At 52.5% G+C, this 20,962-nt stretch overlaps 2 protein-coding genes and 1 non-coding gene across 3 annotated transcripts; 1 reads left to right on the forward strand and 2 right to left on the reverse strand.

Annotated features, from left to right (window-relative positions):
• Positions 1-7,679: 7,679 nt before the first annotated feature.
• Positions 7,680-7,769, forward strand: BBK36DRAFT_t4. Its single transcript has one exon. It is a non-coding gene; the product is annotated as a tRNA-Pro (tRNA).
• Positions 7,770-8,728: 959 nt separating this feature from the next.
• BBK36DRAFT_290 (ras-GTPase RSR1, rap subfamily) lies at positions 8,729-9,945 on the reverse strand (the record flags this gene model as incomplete). The annotated part of the gene is made up of 8 exons (XM_024898012.1): positions 8,729-8,901; positions 8,962-9,219; positions 9,277-9,305; positions 9,379-9,401; positions 9,495-9,574; positions 9,645-9,671; positions 9,747-9,781; positions 9,917-9,945. 8 exons carry the CDS (start codon positions 9,943-9,945, stop codon positions 8,729-8,731), a joined length of 654 nt encoding a protein of 217 aa, XP_024753739.1.
• Positions 9,946-18,026: 8,081 nt separating this feature from the next.
• On the reverse strand, positions 18,027-18,735 carry BBK36DRAFT_1174209 (hypothetical protein; the record flags this gene model as incomplete). Its single annotated transcript, XM_024895911.1, has 1 exon — positions 18,027-18,735. The coding sequence occupies exon 1, from the start codon at positions 18,717-18,719 to the stop codon at positions 18,027-18,029; it is 693 nt and encodes a 230-aa protein (XP_024753740.1). The 5' UTR covers positions 18,720-18,735.
• Between the last annotated feature and the right edge of the window lie 2,227 nt (positions 18,736-20,962).

Here is a 20,962-nt window from a genome sequence, read left to right on the forward strand (position 1 = left end):
CCTGTGAGCGGGCGAAGCGCGCACGATACCAGAAACAGGCGACAACGCTTGTAGCGAGCAGAGAACCAGAGTTCGGCAAGGAGATCCTGTCACAAAGCGCAATGAGAGCGGCTCGGGGAATCGGAGCCAGATGGCAAGCAGGGCAAGACGATGGCAGTTGTCGTGGTAGTTATTGACGAGCTCGTATGCGATGACGATGGAGACAACAACGGCGAGAGGGACAAGAAGCGCGGGAGCGCTCTGTGCGCGGCAGCAGACGGGGGGTTTCTAGTCGGCGACGCGCTGGAGGTGCTGGAGGTTGTGCGTTTGAGGCTGTCAAAGGGCCAGACTTTCGCTGTTGCTGGGAGGGGGCGCACGCAAAGTTTCCTTCGAGGAGCGATCTGGCGCTTCTTGCACCGAATGCGCCAGCGTCGATATGGCTAGGAGCAAAAAATAGAACGTGGCAGAAGAAAGGATAGAGAGGGCGCTGGAGAAGCACGGCGCGCTGAGCAACTCTATCGGTCGGGAGGCGCTGCGGCGGGTGGGCGAAGATACGACCCTGGGGTTGAGGTTGGCGCGCGAGGTGATGCGAGGAGGAGGATGATGATGCGTCGAGGCTGGCGGTTGGGCTGGGGGATGGCCTTTGGAGTAACTAGCGGTTGTTAGTGACTGCGACCAGACCCGACCAGACCAGATCAGACGCACCTCTACCTAGTAGGTATTTCTCCTCTGTGCTCTGCCGGGGCTCGACTTTTGGGGCCGGTTTTTTTGGGGGGAGCCCGCAGTTGCAGCCGGCAAAAGGTGGGGAGAGAGGCCTTGATGAGGGAACAGCAGAGGAGAGGGAAAAAAAGATGCAGAAGTGACACCAGGCTCTGCAACTGGAGGAGGGGAGAAGGAGGAACCTAAGGCAAATGGGGGCGCTTTCGGACCTGCTTCCAGGGAGAACTTTGTTCTCATCCGCGCTAGTTCTGGGATGGGATGGGATGGGACTGGACTGGCCTCTTGTTTTGGAGGGTTGGAGGGCAGCGCGAGAGAGACGAGCGAGATAGAGCGAGTGAGAGAGACATGGAGGGGGGGGAGAGACCTGACTGGCTGGAGGGATGAGGTGGACGCCCCCCAAAACGCTTCCAGTGAGGGTTGAACGGAGGCTCGACAGGCTCAGGCGCAGCAGCGGGGAGGTTTCTGGCGGATTTTAGCGGGCTCAGGCCGTTGAGCGCGCAGGTGTCCAGCACGTCCAGCGGCCAGCGTGCCCTGGAAACGGGCCCTGCAGTTCGAAAGGCCGGAAGCTGGAGGGTGCTGGGAGGAGTGCGGCACTAGGCACGAAGTGCGTGTGGTGAGAGGAAGCCCGAGAGAGCAGACTCAGCAGAGGCTGGAGGGGGCCAAATCTGCGCGTCTGCCACCGGCCAATCGGGGGAGTTGTGCAGCAGTTCCCGGCGGCTTGGGGGGGGTACCTGCACGTGTGTCGCTGTCGAGTACCGGCCCTGTCCCTTCAGCCATTTTCGTCAGCATGCTGGTCGCAGCAGTACAGAATCCCGGCCCTGCGTGTACCTTGCAGACAGTCCCAGCTGCTGGGCGCCACCATCGCGTGCTAGCGCCAGTTTCCCTGTGCGGCTTGACGAAAGTACTCAAGAGGTACAATACCTTGAAGTTGGAGGCGAGGGTGTGCTAGCATGGCAGTTGATCAATCACACTCTGTCCCGAGATTGCAGAGCGGTGCTTGGATTCTAGACTTCAACTTTGCTCTTGAGTTGGGATAGGTGAGGGAACGGTCTATTCATTGCCTGGCTTTTTACTTTCTTCCTATCATTTCGCAGTTTTGCTGACAAGATTCAAGGCGAAGATTCAGAGGGAAAGAGGAGTCAGACCTTGAGATACACTTGAGGCTGGCAAAGCCCGATCATAGGTAGGTAGGTACGCCGTTTGCATGTGAGAGGAGACAGCAGTGAAATGATTAAGCAGGTGCCTGCCTCCCGAGGGTTCCTGACTCTGACGCCGCATTCGGATTTTCGTTCAACGGCTGGGCGCACCTCACAGGCTTGTGTGTATACGCGCAAAGTCCACTCTCATACGTCGATGAAAGCTGGGGAATCCTCGTTCTAGAGCATCCCGTATTATGAGCTCTCGAATACCGTCATAAATCCTCAGATACGTACGAGTACGGTACCGTGAAGGTACGAACTGCCCAGTCCTTGATCCAACGATTTCAAATGGCAGTCCCGCAAAAGATGATTGAGTGTGTGTGGGGTGTTCTTGATCGATGCACACGTTGGAGATTGGCCCTTACAGCACGTACCTCGCAAGTGTCTAGTACCAGATAGTCCTAGCAGCAGTCCGCGTCCTAGGCCAAATGAAGTAGCATCTTTCTCAACGACTTCCTCGCCCATCCCATCAGACCTGTTGAGCGTGGAGCAACACAGTGGCGTTCCATGTGCCATATCTGCAAGGCATAACCCAAAAGGATCCCATCTCCAGCTGTTTGGCCGCCAGATACCTGGGCTCCCAGGATGATGACTTTTGTCGCTGTGTCTCAAAGTCGGAGGCGTCAAGAGCGCGCATGAATCATAATGTACCCAGAACCTCGAAGTAACGGGGTGCGCAGGACTGGCTGCCACATTCTGCCCCTCCAGCTCGCTGACAGGGGGCCGAAAGACACCCGGCGATGGCACGGAGTATTACAGCAAGGTACTGGCCATGGAGTACTTGTACAACCGCTGTGTCGTGTACGAGTCGCACTGCAAGGTACTACTAAGCATTCACGATGCCGTTGTCTCTCATCTGGAACAAACCCGCTGCCACTTCTGCCCACCAGTTCTTGTCGCACTTGGCACTTCTAGAACGCCAGGCACACGATCCACGATGCGACGACCCCTTGAGATTGGTCTGGTAGTACATTCCTTACTTACCAACTCATGTTTTGTGTCCCATGTGCCAGCCGCGGCGCAGCGCCATATTAAAGCGTCGCGTGAGACGGGTAGTACAGATTACCTTGGACTTGAAAATTTGGGTATGACAGAGTGATCCCGCCATGAAGCAAGGTAGGTAGTGTCAGATGCCGGGCATCCTGGCAGCTGGAAGCGTTTCTCGGGCTAGGCTGCATCCTCCTCCGCATGACCCTTAGTTTCACCAAGAACTGTTCCGAGGCAAAGCTGGTAGCATTGTTCCCGACCGCTAGATAGATGTGGTGAGGTGGAGGTTGGGACGAAGCACAACAGCTTAACGAGTTCTCCTTCGCAACTCCCATTACGAGAGTTTTAGTGAGATTGGCCAGCGACAATGAAACTGGTGGTCTCAAATGCAACATCGCATCGTGACTCGTTCGAGTACTGATTTTCAGTGCAGTACCGACTCGTACGAGTTGTCAGAGAACAAGAATCTCATATCATCTCATCCTCTTCCATCGAACCCAAGGTTCGGCCATTGGCTCATGACCGTCGTTTTTAGCGCAACGGCAAGCACGTGCAAACGACCAATTGGCGGGGCCACTATCTACAATGGGGTCGATGTCGACCCTGGAGTACCACCCACCGCTCGAAGGCTCCAGTCGCGCCAGAGGTACCGCTCCCTGCCAAGGTACGAAGCTGCCAGTAGTGGCCGGCTCCGCCCAGATTGCAGATTATGGGGAGCCCGCGCCAGCCAACCACATGCCGCGCCCGGCACACACTAGCAAGGCAGCTTATGCATGTCAAATTGCTGCCCTCGATGGAGATGATGCCAGCCCGAACCGAACCGACGCCCTTTCATTGGATGCGCGCGCCTCGCTCATTTTGCGCTTCTGTGGACGCCGTCTGCAAAACGAGGAGAGAGAGGGGCGAGGGGAGGAGATCATGCCCTAAACGAAGGCTCGCGAGCGGCCCATCACACCACTGGCGCATGGCCCCTGGCCAAGTGTCCCCTGTTCATCACCAGGAACCGCTTCGATGGATGTGGGTATGTGTCTACTGAGTGCCTACGAGTACATGTATGTACTGGACCAGCAGTGGCTAGGTAGGTACTACTATCAGTCCAGCAATAGTCGAGTCACCACCTCAGACCGCGTAGACGCGCTCTTCCAGTTTCCCGGCTGACGATCTCTATGCACAGATATCGCTGGTTTCTTCGGAGCACAACAACTACAATCTCCCAACGACTGAGCCGCAGTTGATCGCAACCCTGCCGACTACACCGTTTACGGATACCTCACCTCTGCCTCTAGATACGAAGTACTACCGCATCGTGCCAAGCTCCTGATCCCAGGGGGGACCACACGGCCGCAGCAGTGGTCCGCTGCCTCACAGACGCGCCTACGGGGACTAGGCTTAGCACAGCATAGCACGATCTCGAGGGGCTAGCCGTTTTGTTCTCCAGATGGCGGCAGAGTACGAGGTACGGAGCAGCAGTAATCCCTACCTTGCTGCTCCGTAATTCTCCATGCGAAGTTTAACCAAGATAGATTGCCAACCTCACGAGCGGAGACCAGGTGAGGCAAGGGTACGACGCGCGGGAACTCTGTGGCTGTGGCCAGCGCGTGGAAAGGCGCATAACCACATGTACATTCATGACCTCGTCCCGACGCTCGTAGGGCTGGAGATGATGACAGGTCGTTTTTGGTTCTCCTTTTTGGTCGCGGTTAAATTACTAGGTAGTACATAGTACGAGACTTGCGCAGAGATGAAGCAGTACAAGTAGTAGTTCTACAGGGTAGAGGGTAGAGACAACTGTCATGGACACCATGGCATCGTCATTCAGGTCATCTTTTATCGATCCTTGCACTCACAAGGGCTTTCACCTCGTAGAATTCTCGGTTCTGGCTCCTAAATGGGGAGAGTGATTGGTACTACGATGCTTGGTACCCGGGTAGGCACACAATGAGCAAGCATCTCAGGAGACAACACGCCTCTTCTGGACGTTCCCAGCGCATCACGCAGTTCCTCTACAGACATTATTAGCCGCAACAACGGCCTCCAACTACCTTAGGTATTCTCCTTATAGTATACCTTACTTGACGTCAATACTACCTTATGTGATCCTCGGTGATGGCAGATAAGGTAAGGCACCGCTTATCATTCGATATCTGCAAGCAACTCCGCACTCTTGTGAGAAGATCGCCAGTGGCAGCATTGCGGTGCTCCTTCCTTCTCGTGACACTTGCTAAAGCGGTGCCTACCCCTGATCATGGCAAGCACAACTATTCTTCTTTCCCTTACCCATCTCGCCGTTTTCTCCTCATCCACCCGCAGCGTTCTCTCTTCTGCCACACTTCGTCCTCCTCCTCCCTGTCAATTCTTCCATCTGCTTCCTATATCGCATTCGACAGCCATGTCCACCGAGCTGATCGCGATTTAACCAATGACTCGTTGAGCTGGAGTTTAGAAGTACGCCGAGACTGCAAGTGCCCATGGCATTTCTTTTCATGTGGCCGTCATAACGAGGCTGTTTCACCTGGCTTCTCTGCTAACAATTGTACGTCAGACAAGGACACGATGCTCAACATTCCCTAAGCCTTCGACCACTGCAGCCGATTCGCGACGTAGTATTGTTGGTACAGCCAGACGTGGCATGGCACCACATCCGGCAGCTTGGTCCCGAGCCGTCAGTCTTGACCAAGGTGATCTCGTTATCCTATTCGCTGGCGGGGAACTTTGGCTGATTGCCATGCTCATGCTCAGGCGATCCTCTGTACCGGTTCCATGGTATTGTTTTCCTTGACCGCATGTGTCTATCAATCATTGCGCTCTGTCTGCTTGAAAGTGGCTTAGGAACTGTTGCAGACTTGTGTCCGCTCTTTTATGCTGCGATTTACAGGTCTGTATTTCCGCCATGCACGAAAAGGGAATCAGTGTCAAATGTCAATAGTGCAGTGTTTCCCACCGTACCGAGATCTTGGTCGCACCGGCGCCCTAGAAGTCCAAGTTGCGTCTCTATCAGCTATCATATCATACTTCGCACAAGAGCCTGCAAGTTTCCTCTTCGACCCCTGAAGGTGTGGCATCTTGCTACTAGTACTTCGTACAGCTGTACATATGGACAAGCACACTCCTGGGCGTGGACCTCCTCACGAAATCCTTCATTGGCCGTGTCCCGAATCAGGCGACGCGCTACTGTGTGTCGGCCCATGCCCGTCACATTTGTTCACCTCGCATCCACACACACTGGGAGGAGGGATCGAACCTGGAAGAGTATCGGTTACTACATATACGGAGTCACCATGGGACTGGGCTCCGAAGGACGGGAGTGGGCTCCTTCGCCCGCTTTATCCTGGGCTCGTGGAGCTTCCCACTTCAGCAACCAAAACATGAAGAAGCATCCTTCTCGGCTGCTCAATGGTTTTGCTCGCTGCATTCAGCCGAGCATACACGCAACGTCCTCGAGTCTTTTTTGACCAGAAGACAGGCTGAGAAACTCCATTTGACACGAGCTATGCCATCACAACCAGTGTGTCTAATGCTTCATACTTAGGTACTGACTGTCATTTTGCAATATACAGGCATTCAGGGACAACTGCAAAGGTTCCTTCTTGCCATGACGCTTGTATCCGGAGACTTTGAAGCTCTTCCTTTCTTGTCATCTGTCGAAAGGCAAGCGTCCACCAGCTCTAGCATGCGCGAAGGCGCATTCACGGTTAACTGCGACTCGGCTTATGGCCATATAGACTGCGCAGCTTTCGAGGTAGCGGAGCGTGTGACCATAGAAGGATCCGCAGGGAAATCCGATCGAGTCGGCGGCTTCCGGAAATGGTGCCGTCTATCACCTGGTTTCTCTTGTACACTTCGCAAATCGTCGGCCCTGGCTGCATTCCATCACCACTCTGTCCTTGACCCCGCAACATGCGGCTCTTATGATTATTTGTGAGTCTTTGGAAAGGGCCGCCGTTATGTCGCTTTCCGCCCGATACTATTTTGACTCTTCCGTTTCTCCGTTACCCTTCTCATTTAGTCTTTTTTTTGGCAAGGAACATCAAGGGAGACGCTTCCACATTCAGGGACTCACGCTACCGTTACTGCCTTCGCATTCGTCTTCCCTTGTCTTCTCTTTGCACTGATTAGTGGACTTTGAATGTCGACACTGCCTGGTACTTCCACCATGATTGAAAGGAACTTATGGGCTTCATCAGTGCAGTAGATTCGAACATCGCCGCTTGAACTCACCATACTCAGGGACTGAGAATCTATGGCTTCGACCCCTCGAGTATCAACGGCGCACACTTTGAGAGTGGTTCGGGTCAGAACCATTTGCTTGGCTACTGGGTTCAGTTGCCGCTCCCTCACTAGCATTGGTCCACCGATGCCCATATCAAATTCTATTGCGATACGTATAGGAAATCAGACACCCTCTGCAATATTGTCCAGCCACCTCACACCCCGAAACGAGGGCTATCCGGCAGACAGACGCGGAAACAGGAGCCTTCATGCGTCATCTGGCCTATCGTCATCTGGCCTATCTATGTCTTGCCGTGGCCCTCTCGGTCTTCATTCGCCAATGAACTTTTATCGTGAATGATTGAGACAAAGATTTTAATTGTATTTACTTATCAGGTCAGTGGATCAGCTCGAATGCAGTTCGCATATTTACACTGACTGAAAAGATGTAGAAGGAAACTGCGACGCTACGACAAGATGCGTGTAAGTCGAGCGAATATGACTTTGCTATCAATTGACTGACAGACTGTGATTAGAAATATAAGGCAAGATAGATCACAGCCTTTCATCAAGAAGAACATCTTCGGTCTGGTGGTCTAGTGGTATGATTCTCGCTTAGGGTAAACCCTACAGCTTGCTTGCGAGAGGTCCCGGGTTCAATCCCCGGCCAGACCCTTCTCTTTTTCCCATCTCGGGGCGGGCATTTTTTTTTCCCCTTTTGATTTTCCCTGTCTCCTTGCTCCCTCGTTCCTCGCCTCTCTTCTTTTTGCCGTCCCTATCTATCATCGCTCGTTGACTGGTCTTCTCTTGTAGTCCTTTTCCTCGTCACGCCTGTCCATATATCAATCAACTGCCACTGGGGACAAATTATCGATCCTCTTCTTTTCTCTTGCATTCTTCAGGCTCGTTCAAGCGCTCAATCGTGGGTAGGATATATATTAAATTGCTGCGACTTGTCGATCTAACCCTTGCTTCCCATACTCTTTTCTCTGATGCCCATCCTGCGCCAACGTGAGTATGCATGCCTCTATGATCTCCAAGATCCGTCCCAAGTCTTTTCCGTCCATCTTTATTAGTAACGCCGTCGATGTTTTGTACCATGTCGCTCCACCTTCTCGGGAAATGCCATCCCTTCTGCTGATATCATATTGTGAGGAAAGAATAAAAGGGCAGGCAAACTTCTCGTTTCGTTCTGTTGAAAGGCGGAGAGGTTTTTAGTAGGGCAATAGCTACCTCTGCAACATCCCGCGGCGAATAGGAACGAATCAATTGGCAGCTCTCCGAGCTCTTTTGGACTCGAGTCTGAATTGCAAGGACCTCTTCCGTCGTGTACCTAGGACTAGCCGCGGTGAGGCCTTGGGACAATATCCCCCGCATGAGAGCCAAAGCTCTTGTTTCGCCATGAAAAACAAAACAAAAAAGAAAAGAGAGGGAAGAAAAAAAGTGGAGGAAAGGCAAAAATTCCCGCCGTGCTCAACAGCAAACACAATCAAACATCCGGGTATATATATATGTAGGCAGTCCATGTGATGAAAGGGGTTCCTTCCCCGTTGCTTTTCTGGCAGCCTTTCCGTGTGCTCGCAGCGGTAGCCCCATGTGGGCATGAACAGTTGTCGGATCGGTGGACCAATCGGCTACAGTATCACGCATCGCGGGTGGGTGCTGTCACGGAACTTAGAACGTCGTCTGCGCTTGTTGTTGCTGGCCTTGAGGGCGTCTATCCTTGAGCTGTCGTCGGGGTCCGTCGTGTCATCCTCTTTGCGTAGCATCTGGCGGCAAAGGTCGATGAAGACTTCATCAACGTTGGCTTTTTCACGGTCAGTAAACGAGGTTCCAGACGGGCCTTCGAAGAGTATAAGCGACTTACTCCTGGTCCTGGCACTGGCTTCATAGTAGGGAGCGCCCCATTTCTGCGATATGGCAAAGCCCTTGGCACGGGGGATAGCCCTGGCTTCTTCTAAATCGGCCTTGTTGCCGACAATGACCATGGGAACGTTATCGTCGTCCTTGATTCGGAGGATCTCTTCTCGCAGGCCCTCCAGTTCGTTCAGTGATGAGGCTGATGTGATGCTAAAAACAAGGAGGAAGCCTTGGCCTGTCTTCATGTACAAGTCTCTCATAGCCACTACCAGAGCGTCAGCTGCAGGTGGTTTGCAAGAAGAAGGTAAAAAATCAGCCTTACCAAATTGTTCGGTGCCAGCGGTATCAAGGCTGTCGTTTTCGATATCAGGAGCTGTTCCACATAGGCGTTAAGGGTTAGGAGGAAACCATCCCCAAGACTCACATTTCTAGAATAACTTGTCGACCCTGGAGAGCAATCGCAAAGCCGGTGTCAGATCAGAGGGTTGCCAAAAAGGCGGCGAGTATAAGCCAATCACTCGGGATATATGGTAAACTTACGTCAACCTGAACTTGAGTGCGGTATGAGTCCTCAATTGTAGGATCATAGCTCTCGATCCATTCATTGTGAACAAACTGGGCTGCTCTGTGTTAGCCAAGGATCAATCCAGACCGGTGGCTGGAATAGCGCAGGAATTGGCGACAACTCACCAGTGAGGCAACTTTTGCCGACGCCACCTAAGTAACAGTGTTAGCGGTGTCCGGTGACACGTTTGAGGCCAGGAAGAGGAGAGCTTTCGAGGCATGACAAACCTGCACCGAGGACGACAACATGGAGCTCACGGCTGCTGAGAAGAGGCACAAGAGAGTTAGTGAGTCGGAAGAGCTGTGCGAGGGCAACAGAGAACCGACACGGCAGAAGGGAAAGAGTCGCATGGCGATGCCAATTGAGCTGCCGTGCAGAATCGCGCTTTTTGGCTTACCTGGATGAGTAGGGACTTCGTGGCGCCATGGCTGGTGGTTGCTGCTACCTGACTCAAGGTGAAAGGTAAGAGATAATAGGCACGCTCGTATCTTCCAGCTGTATATGGCGCAAAGGTGGTGCAGGCCAAAGGACAACGAAGTCGAAGTTTACAGCAATGGAAGGCCGTGTAACAAGAGCGAGGTGCGAATTTGACGGAGCACAGGCTGTATAAAGGTTCAAGGGCCGAGCCGGCGATGGGTTGTGTGAAACACGAAGCCGCCGCTGAGACAAATTTCGGGACTCTTGGTCTCGCGTAGCCGCAGCCGCTGCAGGTTGGTCCCGGGGTGCTTCGGACCTATCTGTTAAGAGGCCGGCCAATGGATGGTCGGAGCGACGGTGAGACGTTGAGGGCTCAGAGCGAGTGAGCGAGTGAGCGGGTGAGCGCTTGAGTGAGCACTTTGTGGGCAAATGCGGCGCCACAGGACACGGGAGAGGGAAGGGGACAGGACGTGACAGGACAGGACAGAATGCCAGATTGGACCAGAGCAGGGCCAGAGCAGAGCAGAGCGTCGTGTTGCAGCGGTTGCGGGTGAGTAATCAATCAGATAATGTCACTCTCGAGACGAGCCGGAAAAATCGAACCGTCGTGGGGGCGGTGAATGGCGGTTATATTGCAGAACGAAAACGACGGGGATTGTGAGGATATCGGCCGTTCGACTGATTTGGCTGCTAGTCGGGGAATGTCGAGTTGCAGCACTAAAAACGGCTCTGCAGGGCGGGGGGTCTAAATTTTTTGTGTCTTTTCTTTCGGGTCTCTCTCCCTCTCTGCCTCTTTTTTTTTTTAAGCGAAGATTCGGGGATCGAGAAGTTATAGTAGAGGGAAAAATTGAAGTCGCAAGTTGATGAGCGCGATGTCGTTTTCCTTGCTTTTTTTTCTGATTCCCTCTCGTTTCTCGTATTTCCACACCAAATCTGTCGCCCGCGATTCTTTTCTTTTTCTCAGCTTCCTTCTCTCTTTCTTGCTGTTGCCTTTCTTTCCTCTTCCTTTTGGTCTTAGTCTCCCCCCTTGTATTTGTTTGAGACAAGGATGAAAAAAAAGTAAGGTAGAAAGTGATATGAGGGCGAGTGATAAAAAAAGAAGGAATAGGCAAGCTGAAGGTTATGATAAAAGCCTGCTGCCGAGGATAATATAGTGGTTGATGAAAGCTCTATTTTATGCCATTGGGGGGCAGAGCAATCGGCTACAAGAAGAATAGCGTCGTGACGGGGTAGGATGCGGTCGTCGGGTATCCCAGGATAAGATGCAGAGGAACGTTTTGAGAAGGATGCCAATAGCGAGGGTCGATTGCGTCGATGGCGCCGCTACGCCAAGAGAACCGTAGGCAGGGTGTTCGGGTCGAGGCGGAAGAAGAGGAAGAACAAGAAGAAGAAGAAGAAGAAGCTGCCGATGACTGTTGTGAACAGAGGTGATAGTAGAAAAAGAAAGGATGGAAATGATGATGAAGGAAGAGAAGATGAAGCAGAGATGAGGTAGCAGCCGGATTGACGAAAGGGATGCTGGGCTGATTCGAGTACAAGGGAAGGAGCAGGGGGGTTTGGTTCGCTTTTGTAGATGGGCAGGCGCAGAGCGTGCAAGTACGGAAGCTACTACTGGCGACGGCGGGGAGGGACTCGGCAGGTACCGCCTACGGGAGGTAAGGTATACCTTGTAATACCAGGTAAGGTAGGTAGGATAGATGGGCTGTAGGAGGCAAGTATGAGGTACCAGTTCAGTAGGTATTCAACGAATAAGTGAGCGTGAAGCCACAGTAAAAGGATAGAGTAAAGGTCGAGTCTAAGAAAACAGGCCGGTTGTAACGGAGTAGTAGTTGTAGTAGGCCATGAGAAAGTCAAAGTTGGCTGGAATTCAAGATCCTGAGAGAATGGGGAGGGAGGGGCAGCGAAAAGATGACGAGATATGGCGAGCGAGTGGCAAGAAGGCCTGCAACGAGGCGTCTTACGACAAAAAGGAGGATGAGGCGTGAATCAAACAAGTTCAGGATATGACACACGGGGAAAGGAGAAGCTACGTTGTGATCTGATCTGCTGGCAAGCTGGAGCAACGCAGGATCGGGGCTGCCAAGCTCAGCAGGACGACGCTCGGAAACGACCCCCAGGGAAGCAGCACTAATAGTCTGGAGATGAGACAGAGTTGCAGCAGGGCGACCAGTCGAACAAATCGGAAGGGAGGAAAAGGAAGAGCGCTGACAGGCAGTGATGAAGGGAGAGCTGCGCGACAATGAAAGTAAGTGATTGCTACCTCGGAAGGTAGAGAGATATACAACAGTGCGGGGTGCCTAATTGTATCGTATCTTGGGGATCGAGTGCGAATCGTGCCGTGCCGCTTCGAGTCGTATCGAATCGTATTCTCTACGTGTATCTATTCTTGTCTGCCCGCTCGGAGTGGTGATCCGGGTATAGATGCCAAGGGAGGTAGTTCAAGGCAGACATTAAGAGAGAGTATAACCGTTTGTATCGATAGCATCCATGGCTGTCAGTATATACGAGATGCGTGTGATCTGAGGGCAGCATGTAACAGAAGCGGTCGGATGTGCTCGTCCCTTGCAGTGCTCATCAACTCCGAGATGGTGGACGATGGTGATACGAGCAGCAATGATAATAACAGCCGATCAATGCCTTCTTCACATCTGTCGTAGCTGCATATGCTCAGAGGTCCTGCAAAAGCAATACTGCTGCTTTGTATGCATGGGGGTGTTGATACTGAGTTGAGATTAATTAGAGGCAGGGCAAGGTGAGGCATGGATGGGTGTCATCTCCTCTGCGACATACTCCTACTGCTGCTGTTTGTCTGCCTCACTCAATCTGCACGACACTCATCCAAGAGCTTTTCCTTGGATCAGCAATTCAGCATCGATAGCAGAAAAAGCACGGCGCCTATGCCGGCTCGTTTGTGCCCTCGTACAGGCAGCAGCAGCAGCAGCAGCAGCGCAGGATAATGCCTAGAGAGCGGTCGGAGCACTAGTTCTGGAGGATGTTGGACTCCGGTCCCTGGGGTTCGTCTTAGTACGACCGAGTACCGAGCGGACTGGGCCGGGGAGGGGCCTTGCAGCCAATGCAACAGCATCGTCCATTGATGACGGAAGAGCTCGGGGTGTACCTGTACTCGTACTTCGCCAGAGCCAGCAACAAGGGCGGCGGCGGCGGCGGACGGGCTGGGTAGCATGGGTCATGCTGTTAGTCGATGGGGATGGGCAAGGCAGGGAGGAGGAAGGGGAAATAGCACTCGTACATGCAGCAAACCATGGCCCCAAACAGGATGGCTTCGCAAGGGAGAACGTGAAGAGAAAGACGCGAATAACATATCGCTCAGCCGACAGACAAAGAAAGAGCGCCGCGGCGGAGAATGGAGGAAGAAAAAGGAAGAGAGAACGACAAAAGACCAAAAGAGCCAAGTCACCGGACAGAGTAGCATTGGGTACAAATCGCTCTCCCAACGCCTCTTCCTTTTGTTTTCCCATTCCTCCAATGTCGACCTGGTCTTGCTGGACAGCTGCGTTCTCAGACCGGGCAGGGCAGGGGTGCGCAAAATGAGGATCCCCTTTCGAAAAATTGAATCGTCTCCGTCGGGTAGGCCCTCCAGGGATTTGGAACGCCTAAAGGGGGGGCAGGGGTTCCCAGTCACGCCTTGAAAATTCGATCCCAGCAGGACCCAGAGAAAGAGAGAGAGAGAGAGAGAGAGAGCATCGTTGAAGAGGAACGACGCCCACGGTATGGGAAGGGCTCAGACGCGTACAACTGCCCCGGAGCATGCTTCATGTTGATATCATCCACCGTGGTGATATTCGTACAGTACCGGTCTTGCCGACCGCCTCCGATAGATACGACTTCGCAGAGCATGTTGGTGACGGTGTAAGCTAGATACAAGAAGAGCCAATATGAAGGCAGATGATGTCTCAAAATTGGTGCGTAAGAGTTGGGATTGGTAGTGCGCAGGGAGTGAAGTGTGACTTGCTCAATGAAAGACAGAAGGAAAAAGGCAAGCTGGAGGCATGCAACTTACATCATGGCGTTGCACAGCTCAGCTTCATGTACGAAGTGTTTACACTCACGAGACAAAGCGGTGCTAGTTCCGGGTCCAGCTCCAGCTTTGGGCCAAAAGAGCTCAGGTTGTACCACATGAGTTCGAGTTCATGGGGGAGGTTACTCGCGTAAACTTGTCAGTTGGCAGCATGGCCATCACCCGCAAAGGAGAAGAAGCAGGTAGCCGCAAAACATGGGGTATAGACGGCATGCCGTGACAAGAGTATATGTACGCAACGACTCGTACGAAGTACTCCGTAAGTATGTATGCCGCCATTAGTTCTTGTATCTGCATCCTATGCATCAACTATAACTTCAACTTGCTCGTTTTGAGTCCGTATGTTTTAGTGGCTCGGGACAGCGATAAGAGACTTGTGCCGGGGCTGATTTAGTCGAAGCAGCTGAGCCAGGGTCCCTCCTCGGTCTCGTACGAGTACAGAGGACCGTAGCATAGCATTTCGTCCCCAGCCAAGTTTCCTACCGGGAAGCTGTCAAAACGAGGCCGGTCCGTTCCCGAGCCATCGCCTCTTGCGCGTGGCGACCTAGCTAGCCTGCGATCAGCTCTCTCCAGGGCCCTGTCCGTGCTCGTATGTACCTGTCAGCTCGTTATTCGCGACTTGGATATGCTAGCACTATCACACTACCTAGTACTACATCGTACCATCGGCACGAGTAAGGCACCTGTCAGCTGGTATCGGTTGTCTTACTTGCATGGCCAGTGATATCACATGAATGATCGACTGGTGGGTGATTCTGGCGCCGAGAAGAAAGGGAGAGAAGAAGAAGAGCAACAACACGGCGTGGAGTGACGAATGGTCGGAGAGGAGCAGATCTGCAACGTCAAGGGAGCAAAGAATGAGAAATGCAAAGGACAAAGTGTCAAGGCGATGTTATTACTGCAGTTACTCATACAAGTAATACCTGGAGGGACCTGACATGCAGAGATTGCCAGAATTTGATATGGCGGGAGGCATAAAGAAGGAATTGCCTCGATTTCTACTATCTCGCTTACATCCCGGCCGCCTTCTTTGCACCTGCCTCTCAGAATCACCTTCCAAAGCAATAAGACGGAGTAAGATACATGCCATGCCAGCCCAGACCGAGTGCGTCTGTCCCTTACCTGATACGTACGATCTAACGGAGTGATACTTGCCAGACTTCCTAGGTAGGTAACTCAAAGATCAGTGCTCATGGAGCTCTCCTGCCTGATTCAAACCTCAGAACCTCCTTTCTATTTCCTCTTATTCAGTACGGCACCCCGGGAACTTCCTTTCCGCTTTGCATTCAGCTCGTAACGGGCTCTCCGTTGCATTCTCCTCTTTTACTCGGTTACTCACTCTCCTACAGGACGGTCTCCAGTTTTGGGCCAAGACGATCATCACATGCCAAAATCGCCAAGCAAAGGTTCACATTGACGCCTTACACGTCCAGACATCTCATGATTATTTCGGATTTCTTCCAAGGACGTCATTTGCCGCCCTTGCGTCCCTCCCTTATTCTCAGTCCACTCGTCGTTTGCTACAGTAGTCATGCCAAGTTACATCGTATAGATTACCACTTGGACACCAACTACATGGTAGTTCGAGCCCCGGAGGGCCAAAAACCTCATCGACTACATCTAAGTGCTAGTGGTGGCAGCAGCTCAAAGATCCTAGGTTTTGTCTCGGAGTGCGCAGATGCGGATACCGAGATTGAGTCCACAATATGCCTGGGTAGCAACTCCGCAATTTAACAAACAGTCACGAGGTCGTCAATCGAACCATCGGTCACCATACATGAGCGGATTAGTGGCTGAAAACCATATCCACACGAGGCATTACCGTCGGGGGAGAGGCAGAGTCAGAGAAAAGGGGAGAAGCGAGCGTGAGAGCACGACGCCGCAGGGAGTTCAGTTCTCGAGCGTGGGCAGCATCCCAAACCGGACAATCAGCTTCGCCCAGGCCAGGCCCAGATCTCGGCTTCATCGACGGAAAATTCGCCTGTTATGGCATGCTCCGCCATTGTTGACGAGTGGGCAGGATGACAGCAGAGGATCTGAACAGTTCTACTACTACTACCTGATGCTACGACCTCGTAGTAGTGCTACAACCTACACCCACCCACTCGCGGGTCCAGATTCCCGGTCTTCAGGAGACCCCCGGGCCGGATTCCTAATTCGACCGCCGCAGAACAGGAACTTCTTCATTATCCTGTCGTGTCTATGGGTGCCCCGGCCGGCAGATAAATTCTGCTTTTCTGCTTACAACCAGATTCAGTCTCGACCCCTTGGGCGAAATATTTCTTGCAGATGAGGCATTCAGGCATGCATACCGCTGCATGTGCCCAATCCCATGTGCAGGGCCACTGTAGGCTTCTCCGCCTGCAAAACCTCTTGTGCCCTTTTCCCACGCGCCTGAGGGAGGGCTGAAGCTACCCCAGTACTGACATACTAATAACAGAGCTATCCTCTTTGCAACACCTTACTCCGAGCTGCAGAAAGCATGAAGAGCCTCGGTATAGCCCGTTCCCGACACGACGCCGAGAGAACACCATCACACCAGGAGCAGAAAGCAAGCACTTTTGCAGAATCCATGTCCCAATCGCTCTGGTCGCCATTCTGGGAAGCAGCGTCAAATTGCAGCGTCAGATGGTCCCGGTGTCGAGAACGAAGCCATCAGCAATAAACGCCTGTGCTTCTGCTAGGGACATGTAATATTCAACGGCTGCTCCTCCATGCTTCCCAGCAGCATCCCTTATGGGTAAAGACTGGGTGGTGTAGAGCTCGGCCCGTCATATTCTTAAATCGAATCCCAGCCCGGTTTATTCTTAGCCCTCCCGCTGCCGCCGAAACCTTGACGGCGATTCCGCCGATCCACCAGCGGCCCGTTTGGAGATGATATCCGTCAACGTTAGCATACGAAGTAGGTACTCCATCCGTCCGGGCTCATGTTACTAGCAGTAACCACTTAATGCTAAGCGGAGCCCGTGGGGGAGAAAGCCAAGTCTCGGCAAGTTTCTCTCCGTAAGCATACCTAGGTAGTCATGAGAATAGACGACGAACGTGGCTTGTCTCGTCGAGTAATAATACGAATCACTACCAGACGACTGGTGTCGGTAAACAAGGGGATATTGCCAGATTCGGCAGTTTCATGTCTCTTGAATGCCGCTTTAGAATGTACGAACGTATGCCGTTCGGGGTGGAACTTCGATGATAGATCTACCAATAGTTACCTAGTGGACATCAAAGTAAGTTTTTGGTCAGTTGATAAGCAATTTGTTTGCCAATGGGCATATATCAATCATTACTATGCTTGTTATTGGGCACATCCGGCAAGCGTGCTTGTTGCTCAGACGTCATGATGTGAACCATTCAGCAGCTAAGGACGACACATAGCTTATCAACATACAAGCCACAAGACCAAGGAGACCTATGATTGTTTTGCATGCCGTTCTTTCGACTCATGCTACCTATGCATACTGGTAGCCATCGTCATCCTTCTTCCTTTCCAGTGGCTCTCCGACATGTGTAAGCCAACAGTCAATGCCTCGCAGGCTGTGTCTGTAATGTTCGCCGCCTCCTCTGTATTGCCAACCGCAAATTGTCCTGGGGCTGACCTCTATCTGCCCAACCATATGTATGTATACCACTAAGAAGAAAAGAAACCCTGCGGCAGCTCTCAACTCCAACCCTCTGTGTGAGCGATAACCTCAACGCCTAACTATTCATGAAAATGAAAATGAAATAAGGGGGAAAAGAAGGATGAAAGATCCCGGATCGACAAATGAAACAAAGATAGACCCTAGGACACCTCGTCCGCGCGTGAAGTACGCTTATATGCTTCATGCCCACCGCTGTCCCTTCCGATTCTCGTACGGCAAAATCCCACAGCCATGGTTCCAATCGCGGCCTAAAATTGATGACAAAAATAAGAAGAAAATGAGAAGGGATAAATAAAGACGGAGAAAGAATAGTATCTCAAATAAAACGAAACGAAGCCGTTGAGACTTCAAGGACCACGGCGTGGCCTTCGTGTGCGTACCACAGAGCAGGACAGAATCTCTCTCAGACATCAGAATGTATCGTCATGGTCGTCAGGGTGTTTGTTGATTGACTTCTTAAGTACACCCCAGGCCACTCCCAAAATCAACGCGCCAATAAATATGAACACCACAGTCAAGACAATGAGGCAAATCTTGATGCGCCTTTGCCTGCGCCGACGTTCCACAGACGCAGCATCGAGCTTATAGGCGTCCTCGACGGAGGTCGAGACTGCCGGTGCTAGAGGTGCCGTCTGTTGAGGAGGCACGGCCGTCGTCGCGACTGGCAAGGGCATCAGTTCGATGCCCACCGCCTGGACATGCCCATCGGCATGCGTGTTTGGATGCGTAGCTGCGGGAATGGCGACGGCTGGCGCATGGATAGGCGGGTATTGGTAAGCGGCTGGGGCCTGACTCGGATCATATGGAGGAGGAGGGCTGCTGGGGATGTCGTAGGGCTGCCAAGCTTCCTGATTCTGAGTCTGGCGTTGGTGCTGGGGCTGGTATCCGGGTTCATTTCCTGTGTGTGAGGAAAGAGGCGTCACCGCAGCTGGGGGGTGCACAGGACTCGTGCCGAACCCGCCAGCACCGTAAGACGCCTGGAACTGGAGCTGCTGCTGCTGCTGCTGCTGCCGGAATGGTGAGTCGTCCGGATAGGCAGCGTCGGGGATCGAGTGGGAGGGATGGTATTGCTGCCGTTGGATGTCGTCATCGTATGAGTCCATGGCCCGGGCCGAGCCGTTGTAGAGCGTAAGCCGGTCGAGATAAAGGGGGTTCGATTCAGCCGAGCAAGCGTGGGAAGGGCCCGAGATGCAAGCAGGATGCGAGATAGCAGTGAGAGCGAACGAGTGAGCCTTGGGAGTCTCCACCAGCGATGCAGGCCTTTTGTTCAGCAATAGATATTGGCGGCAAGGGGTCACGAAGGCGAGAACGTGTAGCTCGAGCAGTAAGAGGTGACAGTTAATACCGCAGAAGAGTTGGCAGTCCGAAGCAGAGCGTCTGCAATCTCGGTGTGGGGAGCAAGGACGGAATATCAATCCTGAGAGAGAACGTATATGATGGTAGGTATGTGTCGTACAAAGTAACGAGTGGCAGGTTGCTCAGGGGTGGTTCGATAAGCTCGCGACGGCTTCCCTATGCCTGCATGTCGCAGTAGCCAGTGACGTAAATGAATGTCGGCGTATGTAAAGAGCTGGAATAGACGGGGAAACGAATGGAGAAACCGAGTTGCTGCGGGCAATCGTCTTTCGCGGGAGGGGATGGATGCCCTACGGGGCCAAAACGTGAGAGAGATGTTTTGTCCGGGGATATGAGGAGTGGTAAAAAAGGAAAGAAAAGAGCGGGCTGCTGAAAGAGCTGTCCTTGTTCCAGAATGCTCAAGAGTGAGGCTGTGCTCGGGGGCGTAGCGGATCGACGCGGCGTGGGTCTAGTGACGCTCATGTGGGTGTGTTCTGGAGCCGTGAAGCAATGCGAGTATCAATGCCAGCAGCGTCGGGAGAACGTGTGAAGAGTGTGTATGTGTGTTGAATTCCCCGGAAGGAGAGCCGATGCAGTGCGCATCAGTATCAGAACTGCCAAGATCAACACATTGTCCAACCACAGCTCGTCGGCCGCTGCCTCACCTACGAGGGCTCTGTAGGATTGCTGCCCGTAGCGAAAATCACGGCCGTGCGCCCCCCAGACGAGATGACCCAGAGATTAATATGTCCAAATGCCCAAAATGTTTGTGCCAAGGTCACCATAAGATTAGCTGCTTGCCTCCACGTGCCGCATCGATTCTTTTGGAATATCCCGTCTGTGTCACCACGAGGGAGGAAGTACGAAGTATCCGTGATTGACGTTGGTAGACAATTCTTGATAGGGCCGCTTCCCGCTCCGCTCCAGCAGCTAAGTAATCCGGGCTCCCGGGGTTTGCCTTGGCTCCAGGCAAGAAATAGCAATAGTTCTTTTCCGCTCGCGCGCCTTGACCAAGAAGTGCAAGCTTGCAAGAAAGGTGCCTCGCACGAGGGAATCATGATGTCGAAAACGGTATGATTGGATCGAGCCAGGGGTCCGGGAGTCAGTGATGGTGGACAGCCTGCTGCCTACTCCAGGTCCCTGTCGCGGAGATTATTAGCTGGCAGACTGCGCCCAACGCTGCGAGTGAAACTGCGCCAAAATGCCTGTATACGTGTACTGCTTTTAGCTGCTGAGAGGCACGTTAACCTCAGTAATATGCAGCAGCGAGAGGAGGAGGCTGTGCGAAGAGGCGAGACGAAATGAGCGAGGTTCTTGCCCTTGCCTGGCTTTGGAATGAAACATCGATGGTTCGAAGGTTGAAGTTGAAGTGAGGTTGAATCAAGGAGTACAGAGGTACAAGTACCACTAATGTTTGGAAGCAAGAACGACGGAGTCGCGGCGTACTTGCCTCGGTACTTGGCTGAAGTATACCTTACGGGACTCGAATGAATGGTGAGTGAGAGAAGAAAAAAATTACAATATATTTGATGAGCAGGGCGATGATAGTTATACTTCTTGCATCGAGATTGAGTCGATGTCCAGTGAGATGATGGTATATTTGCCTGTGGAATCTGCTCGTCGACGACTTGGATCAAAGCCCGTACTGGGCTCATGAGAAGTCGATCTTATAGGCTCATCATCTCATACCACAAGCCTTCTTCGCACAGCTCCTGGCACTCAGAATGAACATGACGCCCCAAATTAATGCCATTCGACTACTATAAAGTTCCTAGAGCCTTGAATGCCGCTCATACCTATACGTTACTTTACAATGCCGAGTCAATCCCTCAACTTGAGTCCATCAAGAACATCTGGCAACAACCTCCAAATAAGTAAAACAGACAAGACGAAGGATATCAGAACAAGGTACGCATATGCAAACGTGGCAAAAGCTTGGTTACTTTTTCGTTTTTCATCGTTTCCAGGCTCAACCCCGTTCATTCTAAATTAAAACACCGGCTTATCCGCC

The sequence above is a fragment of the Trichoderma citrinoviride genome (assembly GCF_003025115.1).
Source record: "Trichoderma citrinoviride strain TUCIM 6016 unplaced genomic scaffold BBK36scaffold_1, whole genome shotgun sequence".
NCBI classification, from domain to species: Eukaryota; Fungi; Ascomycota; class Sordariomycetes; order Hypocreales; family Hypocreaceae; genus Trichoderma; species Trichoderma citrinoviride.